The sequence below is a fragment of the Aegilops tauschii genome, chromosome 7 (assembly GCF_002575655.3).
Source record: "Aegilops tauschii subsp. strangulata cultivar AL8/78 chromosome 7, Aet v6.0, whole genome shotgun sequence".
Classification (NCBI taxonomy): Eukaryota; Viridiplantae; Streptophyta; class Magnoliopsida; order Poales; family Poaceae; genus Aegilops; species Aegilops tauschii.
In genome coordinates, this window is record NC_053041.3 from 537,136,626 (window position 1) to 537,157,726 (window position 21,101).

Here is a 21,101-nt window from a genome sequence, read left to right on the forward strand (position 1 = left end):
CCTGTCAGCTAGCGCACCCGCAGCTCTGGCGTCCGCATCGACGACTCCCCCCCCCACCTCTGCCGCCTCGTCCTCGTCAGGTCGAAGCCGGAGCCCGGCCTCCCCGCGGAGTACGAGGAGATAGCCCGGCGCGGTTTCTCCGATGAGGAGGCCCTACGGTAGGCGCGGGACGACTACCTCCGCGACGAGATGGTCCGGCAGCGCCGGGCCCTGGAGGAGATAGCCGTCCGCAAGCGTGGGCGCGAGGACGAGCACGGCGTGGTGATCCTCGACAGGGACGAGGACGCCCCCGGACCGTCCAACCCGCCGCGCCAACCTGGGGAGGGGTGCAGCAGGGACGGCAGCCGCGGAGGAGGCGACGACGACGACGACGGCGGCGACTATACACAGTTCTACAGCCTCCTCCTTCAAGGGCGGCGGGCGGCGAGGAGCGGCGAGGGAGACGGCGGGCCTAGTAGCGTTTTCTTTCTTTTTTTGTAAAATATTTTAAATATGTATGAACTCGCCGAAGTTTGGTTGAATTTGCGCCGTGTTTGTGCAGGATTTTAGTTTTCAAAAAAAAACGTGGGCGCCACGACTGGGGGCATCACGCCCCCAGCAAGTTTGCGCCGGTGCGCCCCCGAGGGTGATTTTTAGCGCCTCCTGAGAGGCCAACGGCTCGAGATGCTCTTAGTGAATTGGAATCAGCGCAAACAATCGATGACCCAGTTCATTATGTTTATCTTTGGTATTGCCTGTCGTCTGTAAAATGGCCTTGAAATGCTCGGGTTGTACTCCTGTATCGCGGGAGATCGCGCCATTCATGGCTAAACTATCGTTGCAAATCTCTCTGACGCGATTTCCTTTGTGCGGCGACTTTAATCAATGGTCACATGGCCCAGGCCACCCGATGGGGGCTTGCTTGAGTTGTCCAAGAAATGCTTGGGCTGCATGGATGCATGCATGAGCCGTTGGGATACGTACGTACGTAGGTGCATCTATAAAAGGGAGGGTGGTGAGCCCCTTAGAAGACACCACCCAAAGCACACGAGATCAACCAACGCTAGTTCTCTCTTCTTTATACGCGCGCCAACGGTAATGGCCGCAGCTGCAGGCTTGGTATGGGCGACCTTGCTCATGTGCGTTGCGCTCGGCGCCGCGCAAACTGAACTTACGAGCTTCCAGAGACTACTCCTTGCCAACTTCTTTCCTCAAGGTTCCGTGCCATCGCCGGTGAGGATATACTGCAGGCAGGACGCCGCGCTGAACGTGGCCATAGTCGGCGGCAAGGTTGTCCTCGCAAACGCCAAGTGCAGTGACTGGTCACAGGCAAGGCTCCTCTAACCCGATCCATCTACGCATATGCTGCTCTTATTTATTTATTTTTTATTTTTTGCGGGTGCTCCATCTACTGCTAGTTAGCTCATGAATATAAAAACGCGTTCATGCTAAGTATATATGTATATATAGCCCGTATTTACTGTCAAAGTTGCATGCATGTTTGTGCAGAAATGGTACGTTGTGTACACCGACTCCACCTTGTTCAACGGAAAGTTTGAGCTTAAGCCCTTCTCCCTGGTGAATGCACAGACGCTTCAGGTCATCACGGTCACGATCCCATCAGGCAGTTCACAGAAGGTAGCGATCGAGCCAACTTGATAACCAATATATATATATATATATACACACACACACGAATGTACTTCCCTCCGTTAATAACATCTTATATTATGAGACGGAGAGAGTAGTATTTACTGCTAACAATAGTGTTAGTAGTACACGTGTTAAATGTTGTTTGATTAACATCTTGCCTGACCAAGTGACGACTGCCTGATGAAACACGTACCAACCCTCAGGTGGAACTGTACAGCCCGCCTAGCTCCCCGTGGGAGCTGCAGAGGTTGCAGAACTGGCTGCAAAATGCACGCGAGGAGCTGTGGACGCCGGAGCAACCCAAGTCGCCGGAGCCCACACGTACCGAAGGCTTTTACAGACTGTTTGCTACCAAAAACAATGAGAAGACAGCTTTTCACCTCAACGGCCTCGGGGGCGGCGTAAAAGTCGGAACGGAGGTCGGGATCTATTCTGGAGCATCAAATACAGAGAACGCCCTATGGCAGCTGACTTCAGACACCGCCCTCTGTGCCCCCTGATGAGCTAGAAGACCACCCCATTGTGCTTATGTGTTTGCTGAAGAATAAATTTTACATTATTATCCACTCCCTTGTTTAATTTCCTGCGTTCGTCAAATTTGCCTTCGTTTTTAAGAACTGTACCTTCTTGTTGGTCCTGTAGCAATGTAAGCACAACCCAGTGTCCCAGTTCATCCATGATATTACCATTGCCAATTTCCGTAAAGAATTGTTCTTGCCTGTTGGTCCAGTAGCAATGTACTGAAGCACAACTGAGTTCAGCTACGATATTATTATTTAAGAATTTTTCTTGTTGGTCGGGAGTTCAGCTATGATATTATTATTTTTCATGTTCTCTCGTCGTTCTGCTTGTTCCTACCCCATTTGTATTTTATATACTCCCTGCATATGTTGCCATGGAAGAAAAAGAATATGTTTAGAAATATTGATCATAACATTCACGGGCATGGGCATATCATGCTGTTTTTTTTTTCTTTTTACGGAAGCATATCATGGATGTGGCTTATGACTACGTTGTGACAAATATTGCCTTACACTTGCTTCCAACAATCAAGAATTTTATCAGCAATCAAGCTCCCCTAAAAAATTATCGATAATCAAAATCCTTTGAAAATCATTATTGATAAAAAATTATCACATACGTCAGCAAAGCTTTAGTCGGTAGCACTATTTCTTGTTTCAGTGACTATCGCGTCTCGCCCTACCTCTTCTTCCTTTGGTCGCCACAACTATTACATGCATGGCGCTTGTCCACCAACCAACGCTGCACACCTCGTCGCGCCTCCTCCACTACTTGTTGGTCAGGAGTTCAGCTATCTGGACTGAATTGGCAAACAAGCACCTAACAAATAAGCTATGAAAATAGTTTTCAAGACAAACTTAATGAAAACTCATAAGGTCAGTCCAAATAGTTTTGCACATAGTAGGTAATAAAATAAGCGATAGTTTGTTCAGTGAGCCAGATAATCCAAATAACAATGTTTAGTTTCATCCTCTTAACATATATTCAAGTAAGATTGATGTATTTCTTTATACAGGTTCTTGCTAATACTGGATATAATCGCTAGCTTATGCATTGATGAAAAATGCGTGAAGGATTTTCTTGAATTTTAGAGACATGACAATACTCACTTTAGTTTGGTCCTAAGGCTAATGTTCAAACAGTTGCCATATATTACCATCACCATAGTTGATCTTGATATGTTTGAACTCTTGTGTCTTTAAACACAAAAGACTAAAATAAACACTTTGCATATGTGGAAGCATATCATGAGCGCTCAGAGAAAACTAAAGAGAGGAATAATTTCGTACACTTGGAAGCATAACGTAGCACACATGGAGTTCAAAAAGCGATGTTTGACAATGGCACCCGAGGTCGCTTGTTGGACTCCATGTATGCTAAGTTATGCTTCCAAGTGTACGGAATTATTCCTCTTTGTAGTTTTCTCTGAGCACTCATGATATGTCGTTGCCTTTTGAACTCCATGTGTGCTAAGTGATGCTTCCAAGTGTACGAAATTATTCCTCTGTGTAGTTTTCTCTAAGCGCTCATGATATGCTTCCACCTATGCAAAGTGTTTATTTTAGTCTTTTGAAAGAAGCAATTTGGTATCTTCTTTTCTGAAGGCGAATGGCTGCTTCATCTAGATTTAGAGGAAGATAAGCATTCCGACGGTAAACATACTTTGTGACGGAACCTAAATTGACAGATCTCGAGACAGGGGATCCTAAGCTACTTGTCATGAAAGGAGGATAACTAAGAGACAGGGTTTTACCTAGGTTCGAGCCCTCCAAGGAGATAATACCATAGATCCTGCTTTTGTTTATTACGTTGGAGTAAGTATAAGGTACAAGTATCTATCAAGAGATTTTTTTTTATTTTGTCTATGAGTCAGGCCCCTTGGCTTATATAGGTACTGGGGGTCCTAGGGTACAAGAACCTAGTCGGTTATGTACGGGGAGGCAGATTCCTCCACGGATCCAGCATCTTGTCGTGTACACCAAGTCTTCTGGAACCTTTTGTTTATACGCCATGGTTTGCCCGATGTGGCCCGGGTTGGCAAGGGGTCCTCAGTCTGACCCACCAGACCAGTCTGGGGTCCGACCCACCAGACCCTATCCATCTACGCATATGCTGCTGTTTTTTTTTTTCTTTCTTTGCGGGTGGTCCATCTACTGCTAGTAGTTAGCTCATGAATATACAAACGCGTTCATGCGAAGTATATATGTATATGTAGCCCGTATTGACGACTGTCAACGTTGCATGCATGTTTGTGCAGAAATGGTTCGTTGTGTACACCGACTCCACCTTGTTCAACGGAAAGTTTGAGCTTAAGCCATTCTCGCTGGTGAATGTAGTGACGTTGCAGGTCATCACGGTCACGATCCCTCCGTCAGGCAGTTCACAGAAGGTGTATGTCAGAAGGAAAAAAAAAACTAGCCCACTCCTCCAGTCCGTTCCTATCTCCCTCCGGCCCCTCACATCTCGTCATTGCGGCGGCGGCGGCGGCAGCGACGGCGCCGGACGGACGACCCGGCGGCGAGGACTACCTCTCTTGCGCGTGGAGTACTTCCCTTACCTCTCTCATGCGGTAGCGACTCGGAGGCGCCGTGGGCGGTGCAAGATCTGGGCGAGCTCGGCAGGACGACGGCGTTCTCCGGCGTCCCTCTTCACCGTCGACGGTATTATCATCAGTAAGACCCCCCTCCTCATCTCTTCCCGTATCCTCCTCCATGAACTTCTGAATTTCTGGGATTAGGGTTATTGGTTTTTGGGAGCGGTGCTGGGAAAGAGGAAGAAGACCAAGGAAAGGAAAGGAAAGGAAAATGAGAAGCTCGGGTGATGGAGGTAATGCTGGAGAAGGGCTCCTGGCGGTGGGATCAATTCTAGGAGGAGGTGGAGATCATAGCAGAGGATATGAAGGCCGTGTGGATGACATAGAAGAAGAGGAGGAGCTCAAGGCTGCGGAGAAAAAGGACAACAGTAGAGTATCAGACTTCCATCTAGCTGAGATCAACTTTTGTTTTCACGGGACATGTGAATCCTCTCTCTGATTTGGTTTTGTCTAAATTTCACGAATTTTCATCCTGAAGTAAAAAAATGATGGTTCTGACTTGATTGAATGTTAGTAGTGATGTACATAAAGAATCAGCCTGTACCTAGCTGACAATGCTAATTCTCTGTAAATTTGTGTTAATCAAAATTTGCGCATACATACGAGCAATATTTCTTCAACTAAAGAATATTCACCTTCCGATTTTTGTTTGTTTTATGCTATTCTTAAGATAAGATTTATATCGGTGATGCTAGCTTTATGTTTTGTGAATTTATCAGGCAAACCAATAATTCAAATTCTGCCAAGAAATCTAGGAGCAGAAGAAGATGTATGCTTTAGGTGTACGTGAATCTTTAAGCCGTTCCTTTCTAGGAAAATTTCTAAGACTGTTTTTGTTTTACCCAAAGGTTTTCAAGCTTTGGGTGCCTGCGGCCGGCTCGACGGGCGGCATCAGCAAGCGCCGGCCGGCCTCGGCACTGCTGTTGGTGGTTATATGGTGGGCGGAGCACACTAGTGGGCTTCAACGTCAGGGTACGGTGGCGTGCTAAATCCTGAGTCCTGCTAGGCTTTTTTTGGTTCAGGTTTTGTTACTGTTTTCCATTCGGGGTTATGTGGCGAGCAAACCTAGCATTTGCAGTTAGTTGTTTCAGAAATTCATCTCCTGACATCAAATTTCGATACGTAAGGTTAATCCTGCCAACAAATCTATGTTATGGGCTTGCTAGTTCTCTTCATATCTCTATGCTGATTTTGTGTGCAATTTAGATGAATACTTTCTGTTTTATTCAGGGATACGTTCAGCATGCTTGTGAGGTACACATTTTTCAGTTCCAATTATAAGTGTTTGCCTTATTTATCGCTCAAATTTCATGTTCTAAAGATGCTCCTTCACTTCAATACAGCGTTGGCATGTAGGATGACTATCTATCCAAATTATCATGTACAATTTTTTTTAAAAAATTGGCTCTTCTTCTGCATGTCTCTAAGGCATACTTTCTGATCTATCATGAGATAATGATTATTTCTTCTTCTTTCTTAACATGCCGCTAGTTGCTATGAAAATTTAACACATACATCAGCCTTTTGTCATTGAAACAAAATCATATCTGCCAAGTTTCTACATTCCGTCGAAGCTTGCAGATTTACCATCTAACTTGGCACATTATTGAAACAAATCGTAACCATGGATTCTATACGGAAGATCGACATATCATTTTTACATTAGATTCATGTATACTGTAAGGAATTGATTTTGTTCAACTTCAACCCATTTTCCTATCTTGCAAAGCTGTCCATTCAAGTATATTCAATTTCTACTATGTGACTTAATACATTTGTAACACTGGCATAGTGACATTGACATGCTTTTCTTTTTCGTCCGTTTAATATTGATTCATCTACATGGTTATATGCATGCCTTTGCATAAATTACTTATCCAGTCTGCTATTGATCATTTCCATTTTTCATCCCGGCAGTACGCTGATAGCTTATCCAGTCTGCTATTGATCATTACCTTTTTTCACCCTGGCAGTATGCCGATAGCTATAATCAAGTCAATAGTTCCAAAATGTTGGTTCACAATTATTTGTCTTTTTGGGAAGCACATGGCTGGCTCCGGTTGGTGGCATGGCCTTTCCATTCTGAATTGAAGAGGGTCTGAAAAGTTTGAACTATCCATGGAATAGAAAAGATACAGCTTTCCTTCATATCGTTGATTCTTCTTAGTCTTCCTTTTGTGAAGTTGTGTAGCAATCTTCCTTTTCCTATATGTAATTTGATTTTCTTAGGAATACTCTCCATTTTCTTACGAACACGACGTCGTTGCGATGCCTCCAGATGCACCAGCAACAAAACATGAAGAATGTCGTGGCGAGGTGAGCGACATCTGGCAGATTGCGGACAGAGGCCACGGAAGGTGACCGGAACCCCAACGTGGCCCTGAAATCAACCACCAATGGGCAAGCATAGAGGAGGTGACTCGCTGACTGCAGCGGGGAATGGCGGAGTGGGCAACTATTCCACGCTCTAAAATTGAGGTTTAGAGCAATTAAAAAGGTGATTTTATTCCTGAATCATGCTTAACATTTCTTTAGCAAACAAGCACTACTAGCAGCCCGTTTCCAAATGTGCTTCTTGTTGGTTCATGTAGACATGCCAATGAAGGCCTGATAAAGAACAGAAAAAATACAGTATATTGGTTTAATTGATCTCTTGTGTAGACCAAAATTAGCGAGTAAAGGAAATTTGATTTTGCTTCCAAATTCTTTCTGGGAGTTTATCCCAGGAATAATGTTTTGTTCCTATTGAGTTGCAACGCATGACTTCCGGAGGCTACTCTTCCATTTGATGTTGCTGTTCAACAGCTCTCAAAGGCACAGAGCAAATCAGTTGGGCTTCTCGAAGAAAACATATTTTTGATAAATGATGTGCCATGCATCCTTCTGCGCACCTAATCGCCTGCTTAGAACAAATAAAATTAGTTGCATTTGCCTGTATTGTGGAGTGTCTATAGATGGCAGAATAGCTGCAGCCTTGCTTTCTACTAACCAGTTTCATTTTCTTTCAGAATCATGTTCCTGCTTTTTTCTCCTTGCTGTGAGTGTATTGGAGTATAGGGTTCTCCCTGGAGGGTCGTGTAATCAGTGTGCTATCTGAGGCAATGTATAGAGTTCCAGTTCTGTTTTTCTTGAGAGCTGACCCTGTAAATTCTAGCTCTGTTTTCTTTGAGCTGATATGTAAATTCTTCAATGTTTAAATAAAGTTCAGCCTCAGGCCCTTAAAGATAATACTACTCCCCAGATTAAAAGGTGATGGTGTGTTTATAGGTTAACAATAAGGTTCTCTTAGGAATGCCATTCAAATAAAAATATTTTGTGTAACTGAGGACGCAATTCCAGAAATGGTACCTCCAGAAAGATTACAACTGAGATTGCCATCACACCAAATCTAGATGAAACTATTGAGCGAAAAGGAGAAAACACAAATTGAATGCATCACTATCTCGTTGTTTCTCTAGGAGCAGAAAAAGATATTTTTAAAGGAACGGAGTATCATGTGATGCAGCTCGTGCACATAGAGGTAGTTCGATGCGGAGGTAAAGTTACCGTGCGAGCTTACTGTCTCTTACGGCAGTGGTTCGGGTGCGCAGACTTAGTAAGCGCCATAACTTACTTAGCATGCATGAGGGAAATTTACGTCACAACCTTTGTTTCTTATGGCAGCGCCATAACAGTTTCTCACAGGACGTAGCTTAGTGCCATGCATAATGTAAGATTACCTCTCTCCCTTTTATACGGCTGAGGAATGGTTTCTTCCTCCCCATAGTAATCTTACCTCACCTGTTTTTATTTCTTATGTTTCAAAACTCTGGATGTGGGATAGGCTGGGGTGAGGAATAAGAATTCCTCACCCAGGGTGACGAATAGCGCGACCCTATATAAGATGTTATTAGAGTCGTATAATAACATCCTATATTATGAGACACATGGAGTAGTATTTACTGATAGCAATAGTGTTAGTAGTATACATCTTACATGTTGTTTTTGATTAACATCTTGCCTAACCAAGTGACGACTGCCTGATGAAACACGTACCAACCCCCAGGTGGAACTGTACAGCCCGCCCTAGCTACCCGTGGGAGCTGGAGAGGATACAGAACTGGCAGCAAAAAGCACGCGAGGAGCTGTGGATGCCGGAGCAGCCCACGTCGATGGATCCCACACGTACCGAACGCTTTTACAAACTGTTTGTCACCAAGAACAACAAGAAGACAGATTTTCACCTCAACGGCCTGGACGGCAGCGTAAAAGTCGGAACAGAGGTCGGGATCTACTCCGGGTCATCAGACACAGACAACGCCATATGGCAGCTGACTTCAGACGCCCAACCATGCGCCCCCTGATGAGCTAGAAGGCCACCCCGTTGTGCTTATCTGTTTGCTCAAGAATAAATTTTACATTATTATCCACTCCCTTGTTTAATTTCCTCTTTCGTCAAATTTGCCTTCGTTTTTAAGAATCTGTACTACCTTCTTGTTGGTCCCGTAGCAATTTAAGCACAACTGAGTTCATCTACTATGATATATATCTTTTCCTAATCTCTCCCTATCTATCCCTAATAATAAAGCACGGATTGACTTTGTCGGGTTCACCGTCACAATACGCTTCCTCCCGTAAATTTACACTTTCAGTTTGAATTTAAAATATATGCGCGAGGTGGTACTAATGTTGCCATCGGTATAGATTCGACAAATTACGTTTTTCTATCCGTCATGGGCTTTGCCCCACATGGGCCGAGATTGTGAGCAACGACTTTGCCCTTGCATATGGGCCGAGATTGTAGAGGAGCAGCAGCAAAAATTAGTTGATTTTCATGGGGATCGAACTCATGACCTGCCGTTTCATCTCAACGTGTACAACCAACTGGGCTAAAGTCATGCATGTGTTCTCCGTCATCCTTTTTTAAATCACTTCTTTCAAAAACGGCCACACAAAAAAAGTTGCCATTTTGAGGACTCGAACACGGGTTGTGAGAAAAGTGCACAGATCGAGCGTCCAAGTCAGCTGGCCCATCATATGTTTAGAGTAACAAGGATTACCCTCTTAGTCTATCACATCAGGAGGATTTTCAGCCGCCTGTGTATTTTCCTCAAAAAAAAAATCACGGTATATTATATTTAGACAGTTGATTCACCTTTTAAATAGTCCCATACCGCTCTCTTAAACCCAATCTTTGTAATTTATATACATCTTCGAATTTTCTTGGTATCAAGGAGCCATCTCGGGAAACAATATAGAAGGAAATAAGTCCTTCCATAATAAGGATAAGGAAGGAAAGAGAGAAAAATAAAGAAGGAAAGAGGGAGGGAGTTCATGTCTCTTGACAGAATAAGGAAGGAAAGAGGGCGGGGATTTCATGTCTAGACAGAGGAAAAATGGAAAGTTGAAGCTGTCCCATAATTAAGGTAAGGAAGGAAAATACAGAAAACTAAAAAAGGAAAGATAGGGAGGGTCTCCAAATGGCACTAAAGTCTCCCTCCATCGGTATAGTAGCAATGCCAAATTAAGTTGAACTACTTTTTATATCTGAATTGTTGACGTCAAATTATAACTCAAAAGAAAATTTGTTGGAATTGTTTAACATGCGCAAAAAAATACTATGTCTAAATCACAATAAACAGGATTCATTCTATGTTGGCCATGTACAATATTTTCCGAGAACAGAACAAATATTTGCTCTTAATTTTTCTGCTCGACCAGCTAGCCCCCGTCACAAACTCTTACAATCCTCCTAATAAAAATAATGTTGATCACCAAAGCACAAGAAGTCGGACTCCCTGCTGTGTGCGACACAAACTCCGCACTTTACTTTGTTCTATTAGCCACTGACAGAGGATCTTTGTACAATGCTCCTAATATCATTGCCCCGCAAAAAATGCTTCTAATATCATTACCCCGCAAAAAATGCTTCTAATATCATTGGACACAAATAGTGCTATGCTACCCGGTCCCAAAACCTAGCCCACACTGGTTCATGGAAATCTTTGTTGCCTCCGTAGTGAAGCAAGAATGTTGTACCAAGACTTCACTATTTTTATTATAGTGTGATATTTTTGGGGCATCACCGCATCACTAAGCAACGCCAACAAATACGTGAAGAGATACTCGCGATCAGGTAGATTTTTTTGTGATTTAAATTGCACACACCTAGATTACACTTATGAATTCCTTTCACGATTATGTTTTTGCACAACACATCTTTTCATGTTGTTTCTCATGTGGTAGTGTGGAAGATTTCAAAGAGTTTACTAATGTCACCATGTCTGGCAGTCGGTCGTGGGAGGAGGAGGACATGTCTGGCAGTCGGTCATGGGAGGAGGAGGAGAGGGAGTCTTGAGCTATTGGGTTTAGGAAGTATGGTTTTTTTCTTCTCCCGTTGCAACGCGGGCATTTATGGTAGTAATAATAAAGCACGGATTGACTTTGTTGGGTTCACCGTCACAATACTACGCTTTCTTCTCATGTCATAATACGTAAATTTGGCCGTCGCTTCGATCCGAGTTACACGCCCAGCGCGTACGCACAATGGGCTTCATGGCCCAACTTGGTGCTGTGGCCCAAGAAAGAAGGCCCACATAAGGCAAGGTAAAAATATTTGCTCTTGTAGAGAATTGAACTTGCGACCTCCCTCTCACAGATCAATCGTTGCAACCAACTGAGCTATCCCAGTATTTTCTGTAGATAAGGCTGTGTTTGATAGCAAGGTATTACAAAAACCAAAGTATTGAAAACTGTAGTATTTTAGTCCGTGGGTACAAGATACCACAGTTTTTGACATACCAAAGTATTGTGTAGTATTCTGAATACTACATCCTGTTTGGCTAGTGCTTTATGCAGCAACGTAAAAGTAGCTAGCTAGCCGGCTGATAGCTATTACAAGCACGTCTGTTCCTAACTAGTTACAGTCACTCGAGCAAGAGCTAGTTGGGTATATGGTATGGATACCCGTGTGTTGTAGCCGGCACCGATGGACAAACATCGCAAACAACAGCTACAGCAGCTCAGCTTTGCAGCTGCATGCCTGGGTAGCAAGCTCCACCAGCAGTCCAATAGGACCTGCTCGCTCCGTTCCTCACGGCTAGCGTGACCGGGCTGGAGGGGGAAACGACAGGAGGCAGGGATTAGTACCGGCACGGAGAGTGTATGACGTACTGGCGATCAGCTATTAGACAGTGGACCCGCAAAAAAAAGCTATTAGACAGTGCACCACGACAGCACATCAGAGGCAAAGGTTGAGCGAAGGAGTTCACGGACAAGATTCAACCGAACAAGGTCGTCGAGTAGAAGTAACATGAGGATGAAGGAGGAGGTGACAGCGGCTTGGAGCAAGGAGGAAGATGACGACGAGGCGTTTCTTTCACCAGCTCAGTTTAGAAAAAAGAGGTTCAGGGTTCTTTTTTAAAAACAGAGAAAATACTACAGTTTTGCAAATACTACAGTATTAAAATCATAGTTTTTTGTGGCAACCAAACACCTCATAGTAATTAAAACCATGGTAATCTCAAATACTACAGTATTATCAAAATACTTAGAAAAAACTGAGCTATCAAACGGGGCCTAAAATTGTTCTTTCTATTAAATAGTCCCACCTCGCCTTCTTTCGTCTAATCCACTCAATTTATATACGCCTTTGATCTTCTATGTATCAAGGAGCTATCTCGGGAATAAATAAACGAAGGAAGGAAAGAGGACGACATGCATATAAAGAAAGGAAGGAAATAAGATGCCAACGTGTGAGAGAAATAAGGAAAGAAAGGAATTGAGTTCTTGTGACAGAGTAAGAAAAGAAAGGAAAGCAGTCCAAATGAAGGAGCAGTAAGCAAGGAAGGAAAGAGCACGACATGCATAGAATGCAAGGAAGGGAAATAAAATGATTTCAGCCAGATAATAAGAAAGGAAGGAAGGAATTGCTTATAATATATACAGCGGATATAATTGGATAAAATGCAAGGAAGGGAAATAAGAAAAAATAATGATCAGCTTTGATGCACGTTGTTGATTGGTGGTTGTGTATTCCCTTCGTCCGAAAATACTTATTATCAAAATGAATAAAAAGAGATGTATCTTCTCATTCCCAAACTTTATATCTCAGTGTTAATAGCTAATCAAAGTTTTGCTAGCTTAATTTTTTTTCTTAATATAGCCAAAATTTGGCTAGCATAGGCCACATAATTTGGCTTGTTGACACTAGTGCAGAACCGGGCTTTAGCGCCGGTTCGTAAGGGCCTTTAGTGCTGGTTCCACAACCGGCACTAAAGAGTGGGGACTAAAGGTCCCCCTTAGTACCGGTTCATCACGAACCGGTGCTAAAGTGCCACCACGTGGCACGAGCCAGCCCGGGTGTGTGCAGGACATTAGTACCGGTTGGTAACACCAACCGGTACTAAATATTTGGGGGTGTTTTGGTATTATTTTTATTTTTCCTTTAATTTTGTGTTTTTAATTTAATTTTGTGATTATTTTAGTTGTTAAATCATTAGGTGAAAGTACCACAGATTAGTTTCGACTGGATGCATGTGGATCCTAACTAAGTGATCAAGTATATATATGCCATATCCATATTATACTTGATCACCCATAGTATACTCCATCCAGCTGAAACTAATCTGCGGTTTCTTTTATAAATGATATAATAACTCATCATCATCATCATATTAATATAAAAACTCTTGCATCATATCATCAACAACAGCAAACTAGTTAGCTAAAAATCATCATAGTCGTCATTACCACTGTTTAATCATCATAGTCATTACCGCTATCTAATCAGCACCAACACTAGCTTAAAGAACATTCACTTGTACCAGAAGCAAAGATATCATCGAGTTCAACATGGTCATCATATTATAAGCGTTCATAACACCACAAAAGCAAATCACCCTTTGAGATTAACTTCAGGACGTAGAACACGGACATGAGAGGACAAAAGTACTAAGAGCATGAACTAGCTAAATCACTACTGCTGCTCTCTCTCAGGTAAAATAGCATAGAACATGTATAGCTCTCCTGATTCATCATACTGGAGCATGCAGATGAACCTGTCTCCTAATTGTGGGCTGCGCTTCTCATTGCTGCCCCCTAGTACTTCTCTGGGATCGTTAACAATTTTGCTCCAATCTTTCACTATTAAGCATTCATCGCTTTTAGAAATCCCGAATGCACTCATGTGCAATGTAGGATATCTTGGCCGTAAGCTAACCATTGACATTTGACCTTTAGTCTCGATCCACTGAGGCACAACTGTCATCGGGAGTCCCTGTTGAAGAACATCGTATAGTAATTAATACACTTAGCAATGAAAGTTTAGCAAAAAAATAATGTATGCAAAAGATGCACTGAGGACAAATAGTAAAAATCTTACCATCTTTCATAAATAGATGTGACCGTAGTTCAATACGATCACTATTGGTCGCACGTTTTGAGTACTAACATTTCTAAGTGCAGAAAAAAATTGTCTTAACAGTATGAAGATCCTCAAGCTATGAAACATAATGACTTATCTCCTCGCAGTTTAGTTCAGCTCCGGACAGTAGTAGGTCCTGTCTACCAAGCGCCGGACATGTTTGCTTGAACCAAAATAAGCTGACAATAGAAATTAGTTGTCAACTATTTTTGAATAAACAATTTTGAAGACATAAATATGGTTGAGAAACTCACATAATGGTAGAACTGGAGGTGTCTGCACATCGACCCAGATGTCTCTATTACCTTCAATATCATCTTCCGGACGAATATCAAAGGTGATAACCATATCAGGCTCAAATGCATAAGCCTTGCATAGTGCTTGCCAAGTTTTGCATTCAAAATGGGTGTATGTGTCTGCATTGTATAATTTGACGTTGAAAGTATACCATGCTCGGTCTTCAAGTAAACTCTCTTTACCTCCATATCATCCATAGCACTGAAACCTATCTTATCGAAGACAAAAATTCTTGCATGGCAGGGGATGCGCTAGTAAAATAGTGAAAATTTAAAATTATAAGTTGAAGCAAATGAAGCATAAGTCATGCTTAATTACGAGGAAATTTAAAATTGTCGTTGTGACTTACTGTATCCACTTCGAAGGTCTCATCCAGTTTGATGCTGAAGCGCCTATCATCAACAAGGAAATTTCTGTCGCACAGGCCTCGCTGGTCTTCACAGTGTTCGCATATAATGAAATCTTTTTCGTTGTCAGACGACATTTCCTATGTTCATATAGATGAAACATTAAACACTTAGTAGTTCTATTAATTCAACTAATTCAACTACTTTTATTAATTCAACTAGTTCTATTAATTCAACTAAGCATTTACTAAAAATAAACTCTATTAATTTTCTTACTAATTAAAATAAAGTAGCTAGTTCTATATAGTAATATTTTAATTAGATCATCAAATCTCAGATACCTAAATTTTATTACTAAAAATAAACTAGTTATATTAATTCAACTAATTAATTCAACTAAGAATTTACTAAAAAATAAACTAGTTCTATTAATTTTCTTACTAAAATATATAAAGTAGCTATATATAGTAATTTTTTAATTAGATCATCAAATCTCATATACCAAAATTTTCTTACTAAAAATAAGCATTTACTAGTTCAACTAAGCATTTACTAAAAATAAACTAGTTATATTAATTTTCTTACTAAAAATAAACTAGTTATATTAATTCAACTAGCTAGTTCAAATGCATATACCTAATTCATGTAACATTAACATTCTAACATTCTTATCTACGTAATTCATCTAGCTACATTCTAACAGAAAATAGAAAATAAGTAAAAAAATGTGTGTGTGTGTGCATGTGTGTGTGTGTTGTGTGTATACGAGATCGAGCAGGGGGCGGCGGCGTACGTACGGGCGGCAGCGCGAGACGGCGCGACGGGCGGCGGGCCGGGGGCGACGACGGCGTGAGACGGCGACGTACGGGCCGGGCGGCGGCGCGAGACGTACGGCCGGGGCGGCGGCGCGAGAGGGGGCGACGGCGCGCGGTGGGGGCGGCGAGGGCGAGACACGCGCGATGGGCGACGGCGCGGCGGCGGCGATGTCGACGTGCGAGAAGCAGTTGAAGAAGAAGTGGGGAGATGGAAACTGAATTTTTCATAAGTGCTATATATATAGGAGGGGCCTTTAGTACCGGTTGGAGCCACCAACCGGTACTAAAGGCCAATTTTGGCGACGCCAAGCGGCGGGAAGCGACCACCTTTAGTACCGGTTGGTGGCTGCAACCGGTACTAAAGACGCAGCCTTTAGTACCGGTTGGAGCCACCACCTGGTACTAAAGGTGGTGCGCTGCTAGGCGAGGGGCGCAAAGTTTAGTCCCACCTCGCCGGGCGAAGGGCAGCCGCACTGGTTTATAAACCCAGCCGCGGCTGCTCCTTCGAACTCCTCTATATAGCAGGCTTGTGGGCCTAACTTGTTGGAAATATGCCCTAGAGGCAATAATAAAATGGTTATTATTATATTTCCTTGTTCATGATAATTATCTATTGTTCATGCTATAATTGTGTTATCCGGAAATCGTAATACATTTGTGAATACATAGACCACAACATGTCCCTAGTGAGCCTCTAGTTGACTAGCTCGTTGATCAACAGATAGTCATGGTTTCCTGACTATGGACATTGGATGTCATTGATAACAGGATCACATCATTAGGAGAATGATGTGATGGACAAGACCCAATCCTAAGCATAGCACAAGATCGTGTAGTTCGTTTGCTAGAGCTTTTCCAAATGTCAAGTATCATTTCCTTAGACCATGAGATTGTGCAACTCCCGGATACCATAGGAGTGCTTTGGGTGTGCCAAACGTCACAACGTAACTGGGTGGCTATAAAGGTGCACTACGGGTATCTCCGAAAGTGTCTGTTGGGTTGGCACGAATCGAGACTGGGATTTGTCACTCCGTGTGACGGAGAGGTATCTCTGGGCCCACTCGGTAATGCATCATCATAATGAGCTCAATGTGACCAAGTGTTTGGTCACGGGATCATGCATTACGGTACGAGTAAAGTGACTTGCCGGTAACGAGATTGAACAAGGTATTGGGATACCGACAATCGAATCTCGGGCAAGTAACGTACCGATTGACAAAGGGAGTTGTATACGGGATTGATTGAATCCTCGACATCGTGGTTCATCCGATGAGATCATCGTGGAACATGTGGGAGCCAACATGGGTATCCAGATCCCGCTGTTGGTTATTGACCGGAGAGTCGTCTCGGTCATGTCTGCATGTCTCCCGAACCCGTAGGGTCTACACACTTAAGGTTCGGTGACGCTAGGGTTGTTGAGATATTAGTATGCGGAAATCCGAAAGTTGTTCGGAGTCCCAGATGAGATCCCGGATGTCACGAGGAGTTCCGGAATGGTCCGGAGGTGAAGAATTGTATATAGGAAGTCCAGTTTCGGCCACCGGGAAAGTTTCGGGGGTCACCGGTATTGTACCGGGACCACCAGAAGGGTCCCGGGGGGGTCCACCGGGTGGGGCCACCTATCCCGGAGGGCCCCATGGGCTGAAGTGGGAGGGAACCAGCCCCTGGTGGGCTGGTGCGCCCCCCTTGGGCCTCCCCCTGCGCCTAGGGTTGGAAACCCTAGGGGTGGGGGGCGCCCCACTTGGCTTGGGGCAAGCCACCCCCTTGGCCGCCGCCCCCTTGAAGATTGGATCTCCTAGGGCCGGCAGCCCCCTAGGGGCCCTATATAAAGAGGGGGGAGGGAGGGCAGCCGACCCCAAGCCCCTGGCGCCTCCCTCTCCCTCCCGTGAGACCTCTCCCTCTCGCTGAGCTTGGCGAAGCCCTGCCAAGATCCCCGCTGCTTCCACCACCACGCCGTCGTGCTGCTGGATCTCCATCAACCTCTCCCTCCCCCTTGCTGGATCAAGAAGGAGGAGACGTCTTCCCCAACCGTACGTGTGTTGAACGCGGAGGTGCCGTCCGTTCGGCGCTCGGTCATTGGTGATTTGGATCACGACGAGTACGACTCCATCAACCCCGTTCACTTGAACGCTTCCGCTCGCGATCTACAAGGGTATGTAGATGCACTCTTTTCCCTCTCGTTGCTAGAAGACTCCATAGATTGTTCTTGGTGATGCGTAGAATTTTTTTAATTTCTGCAACGATCTCCAACAGTGGCATCATGAGCTAGGTCTATGCGTAGTTTCTATGCACGAGTAGAACACAAGCTTGTTGTGGGCGTAGATGTTGTCAATTTTCTTGCCACTACTAGTCTTATCTTGTTTCGGCGGCATCGTGGGATGAAGCGGCCCGGACCGACCTTACACGTACGCTTACGTGAGACAGGTTCCACCGACTGACATGCACTAGTTGCATAAGGTGGCTAGTGGGTGTCTGTCTCTCCCACTTTAGTCGGATCGGATTCGATGAAAAGGGTCCTTATGAAGGGTAAATAGAAATTGGCATATCACGTTGTGGTTTTACGTAGGTAAGAAACGTTCTTGCTAGAAACCTATAGAAGCCACGTAAAAACATGCAACAACAATTAGAGGACGTCTAACTTGTTTTTGCAGCATATGCCTTGTGATGTGATATGGCCAAAAGGATGTGATGAATGAAATATATGTGATGTATGAGATTGATCATGTTCTTGTAATAGGAATCACGACTTGCATGTCGATGAGTATGACAACCGGCAGGAGCCATAGGAGTTGTCTTAATTTATTTATGACCTGCGTGTCAACATATAACGTCATGTAAATTACTTTACTTCATTGCTAAACCCTTAGCCATAGTAGTAGAAGTAATAAATGACGAGACAACTTCATGAAGACACGATGATGGAGATCATGATGATGGAGATCATGGTGTCATGCCGGTGACGACGATGATCATGGCGCCCCGAAGATGGAGATCAAAAGGAGCAAAATGATATTGGCCATATCATGTCACTATTTGATTGCATGTGATGTTTATCATGTTTTACATCTTATTTGCTTAGAACGACGGTAGCTTAAATAAGATGATCCCTCGCAATAATTTCAAGAAAGTATTCCCCCTAACTGTGCACCGTTGCGAAGGTTCGTTGTTTCGAAGCACCACGTGATGATCGGGTGTGATAGATTCTAACGTTCGAATACAATGGGTGTAAGCCAGATTTACACACGCAATACACTTAGGTTGACTTGACGAGCCTAGCATGTACAAACATGGCCTCGGAACACGGAAGACCGAAAGGTCGAGCATGAGTCGTATAGAAGATACGATCAACATGAAGATGTTCACCGATGTTGACTAGTCCGTCTCACGTGATGATCGGACACGGCCTAGTTGACTCGGATCATGTTTCACTTAGATGACTAGAGGGATGTCTATCTGAGTGGGAGTTCATTGAATAATTTGATTAGATGAACTTAATTATCATGAACTTAGTCTAAGATCTTTACAATATGTCTTGTAGATCAAATGGCCCACGCTAATGTTGCCCTCAACTTCAACGCGTTCCTAGAGAAAACCAAGCTGAAAGATGATGGCAGCAACTATACGGACTGGGTCCGGAACCTGAGGATCATCCTCATAGCTGCCAAGAAAGATTATGTCCTAGAAGCACCGCTAGGTGACGCACCCATCCCAGAGAACCAAGACGTTATGAACGCTTGGCAGCAGCGTGCTGATGATTACTCCCTCGTTCAGTGCGGCATGCTTTACAGCTTAGAACCGGGGCTCCAAAAGCGTTTTGAGCAACACGGAGCATATGAGATGTTCGAAGAGCTGAAAATGGTTTTCCAAGCTCATGCCCGGGTCGAGAGATATGAAGTCTCCGACAAGTTCTTCAGTTGTAAGATGGAGGAAAATAGTTCTGTCGGTGAGCACATACTCAAAATGTCTGGGTTACACAACCGCTTGACTCAGCTGGGAGTTAATCTCCCGGATGACGCGGTCATTGACAGAATCCTTCAGTCGCTTCCACCGAGCTACAAGAGCTTTGTGATGAACTTCAATATGCAGGGGATGGAAAAGACCATTCCTGAGGTATATTCAATGCTGAAATCAGCGGAGGTGGAGATCAAAAAGGAACATCAAGTGTTGATGGTGAATAAAACCACTAAGTTCAAGAAAGGCAAGGGTAAGAAGAACTTCAAGAAGGACGGCAAGGGAGTTGCCGCGCCCGGTAAGCCAGTTGCCGGGAAGAAGCCAAAGAATGGACCCAAGCCTGTGTTGGTAATCGTAGCATAATTTTAAAATTTTCCTACGTTCACCAAGATGCATCTATGGAGTGTACTAGCAACGAGGGGAAGGGAGTGCATCTACGTACCCTTGTAGATCGCGAGCGGAAGCGTTCCAATGAACGTGGATGACGGAGTCGTACTCGCCGTGATCCAAATCACCGATGACCGAGTGCCGAAGGGACGGCACCTCCGCGTTCAACACACGTACGGTGCAGCGACGTCTCCTCCTTCTTGATCCAGCAAGGGGGAAGGAGAGGTTGATGGAGATCCAGCAGCACGACGGCGTGGTGGTGGATGTAGCGGGTCTCGTGCAGGGCTTCGCCGAGCTACTACTACGAGAGAGAGAGGTGTTGCAGGGGAGGAGGGAGGCGCCCAAGGCTGTTGTGTGCTGCCCTCCCTCCCCCCCTTTATATAGGCCCCTGGGGTGGTGCGCCAGCCCTGGAGATGAGATCCAAGGGGGGGGGGGGGGCGGCGGCCACAAGGGGGGGAAGGGGTGCCTTGCCCCCCAAGGCAAGGGGGAACTCCCCCCCAGGGTTCCCAACCCTAGGCGCATGGGGGGAGGCCCAAGGGGGGCACCCCAGCCCACTAGGGGCTGGTTCCCTTCCACTTTCAGCCCACGGGGCCCTCCGGGACAGGTGGCCCCACCCGGTGGACCCCCGGGACCCTTCCGGTGGTCCCGGTACAATACCGATAACCCCCGAAACTTTCCCGGTGACCGAAACTGGACTTCCTATATATAATTCTTCACCTCCGGACCATTCCGGAACCTCTCGTGACGTCCGGGATCTCATCCGGGACTCCGAACAACTTTCGGGTTTCCGCATACATATATCTCTACAACCCTAGCGTCACCGGACCTTAAGTGTGTAGACCCTACGGGTTCGGGAGACATGCAGACATGACCGAGACGCCTCTCCGGTCAATAACCAACAGCGGGATCTGGATACCCATGTTGGCTCCCACATGCTCCACGATGATCTCATCGGATGAACCACGGTGTCGAGGATTCAATCAATCCGTATGCAATTCCCTTTGTCAATCGGTATGTTACTTGCCCGAGATTCGATCGTCGGTATCCCAATACCTTGTTCAATCTCGTTACCGGCAAGTCTCTTTACTCGTACCGCAATGCATGATCCCGTGACTAACGCCTTAGTCACATTGAGCTCATTATGATGATGCATT

General features: G+C 44.6%; 1 protein-coding gene and 1 long non-coding RNA gene across 2 annotated transcripts; both read left to right on the top strand.

Annotated features, from left to right (window-relative positions):
* The first annotated feature begins 1,002 nt into the window (after positions 1-1,002).
* Positions 1,003-2,415, top strand: LOC109774749 (uncharacterized). The gene is made up of 3 exons (XM_020333512.4): positions 1,003-1,308; positions 1,489-1,617; positions 1,836-2,415. The coding sequence occupies exons 1-3, from the start codon at positions 1,078-1,080 to the stop codon at positions 2,130-2,132; spliced, it is 657 nt and encodes a 218-aa protein (XP_020189101.3). The 5' UTR covers positions 1,003-1,077; the 3' UTR covers positions 2,133-2,415.
* Positions 2,416-4,891: 2,476 nt separating this feature from the next.
* On the top strand, positions 4,892-7,995 carry LOC141027738 (uncharacterized). Its single transcript, XR_012189587.1, has 3 exons — positions 4,892-5,719; positions 7,026-7,244; positions 7,756-7,995. It is a non-coding gene; the product is annotated as an uncharacterized lncRNA (long non-coding RNA).
* The last annotated feature ends 13,106 nt before the right edge of the window (positions 7,996-21,101 follow it).

What these genes read in the sequence shown, in the direction of transcription:
- LOC109774749 (XM_020333512.4), top strand. Translation starts at nt 1,078, where the DNA reads ATGGCCGCAGCTGCAGGCTTGGTATGGGCGACCTTGCTCATGTGCGTT. An exon ending in AGTGCAGTGACTGGTCACAG is followed by an intron (nt 1,309 to 1,488) that starts GCAAGGCTCCTC and finishes ATGTTTGTGCAG; the next exon opens with AAATGGTACGTTGTGTACAC. An exon ending in CATCAGGCAGTTCACAGAAG is followed by an intron (nt 1,618 to 1,835) that starts GTAGCGATCGAG and finishes ACCAACCCTCAG; the next exon opens with GTGGAACTGTACAGCCCGCC.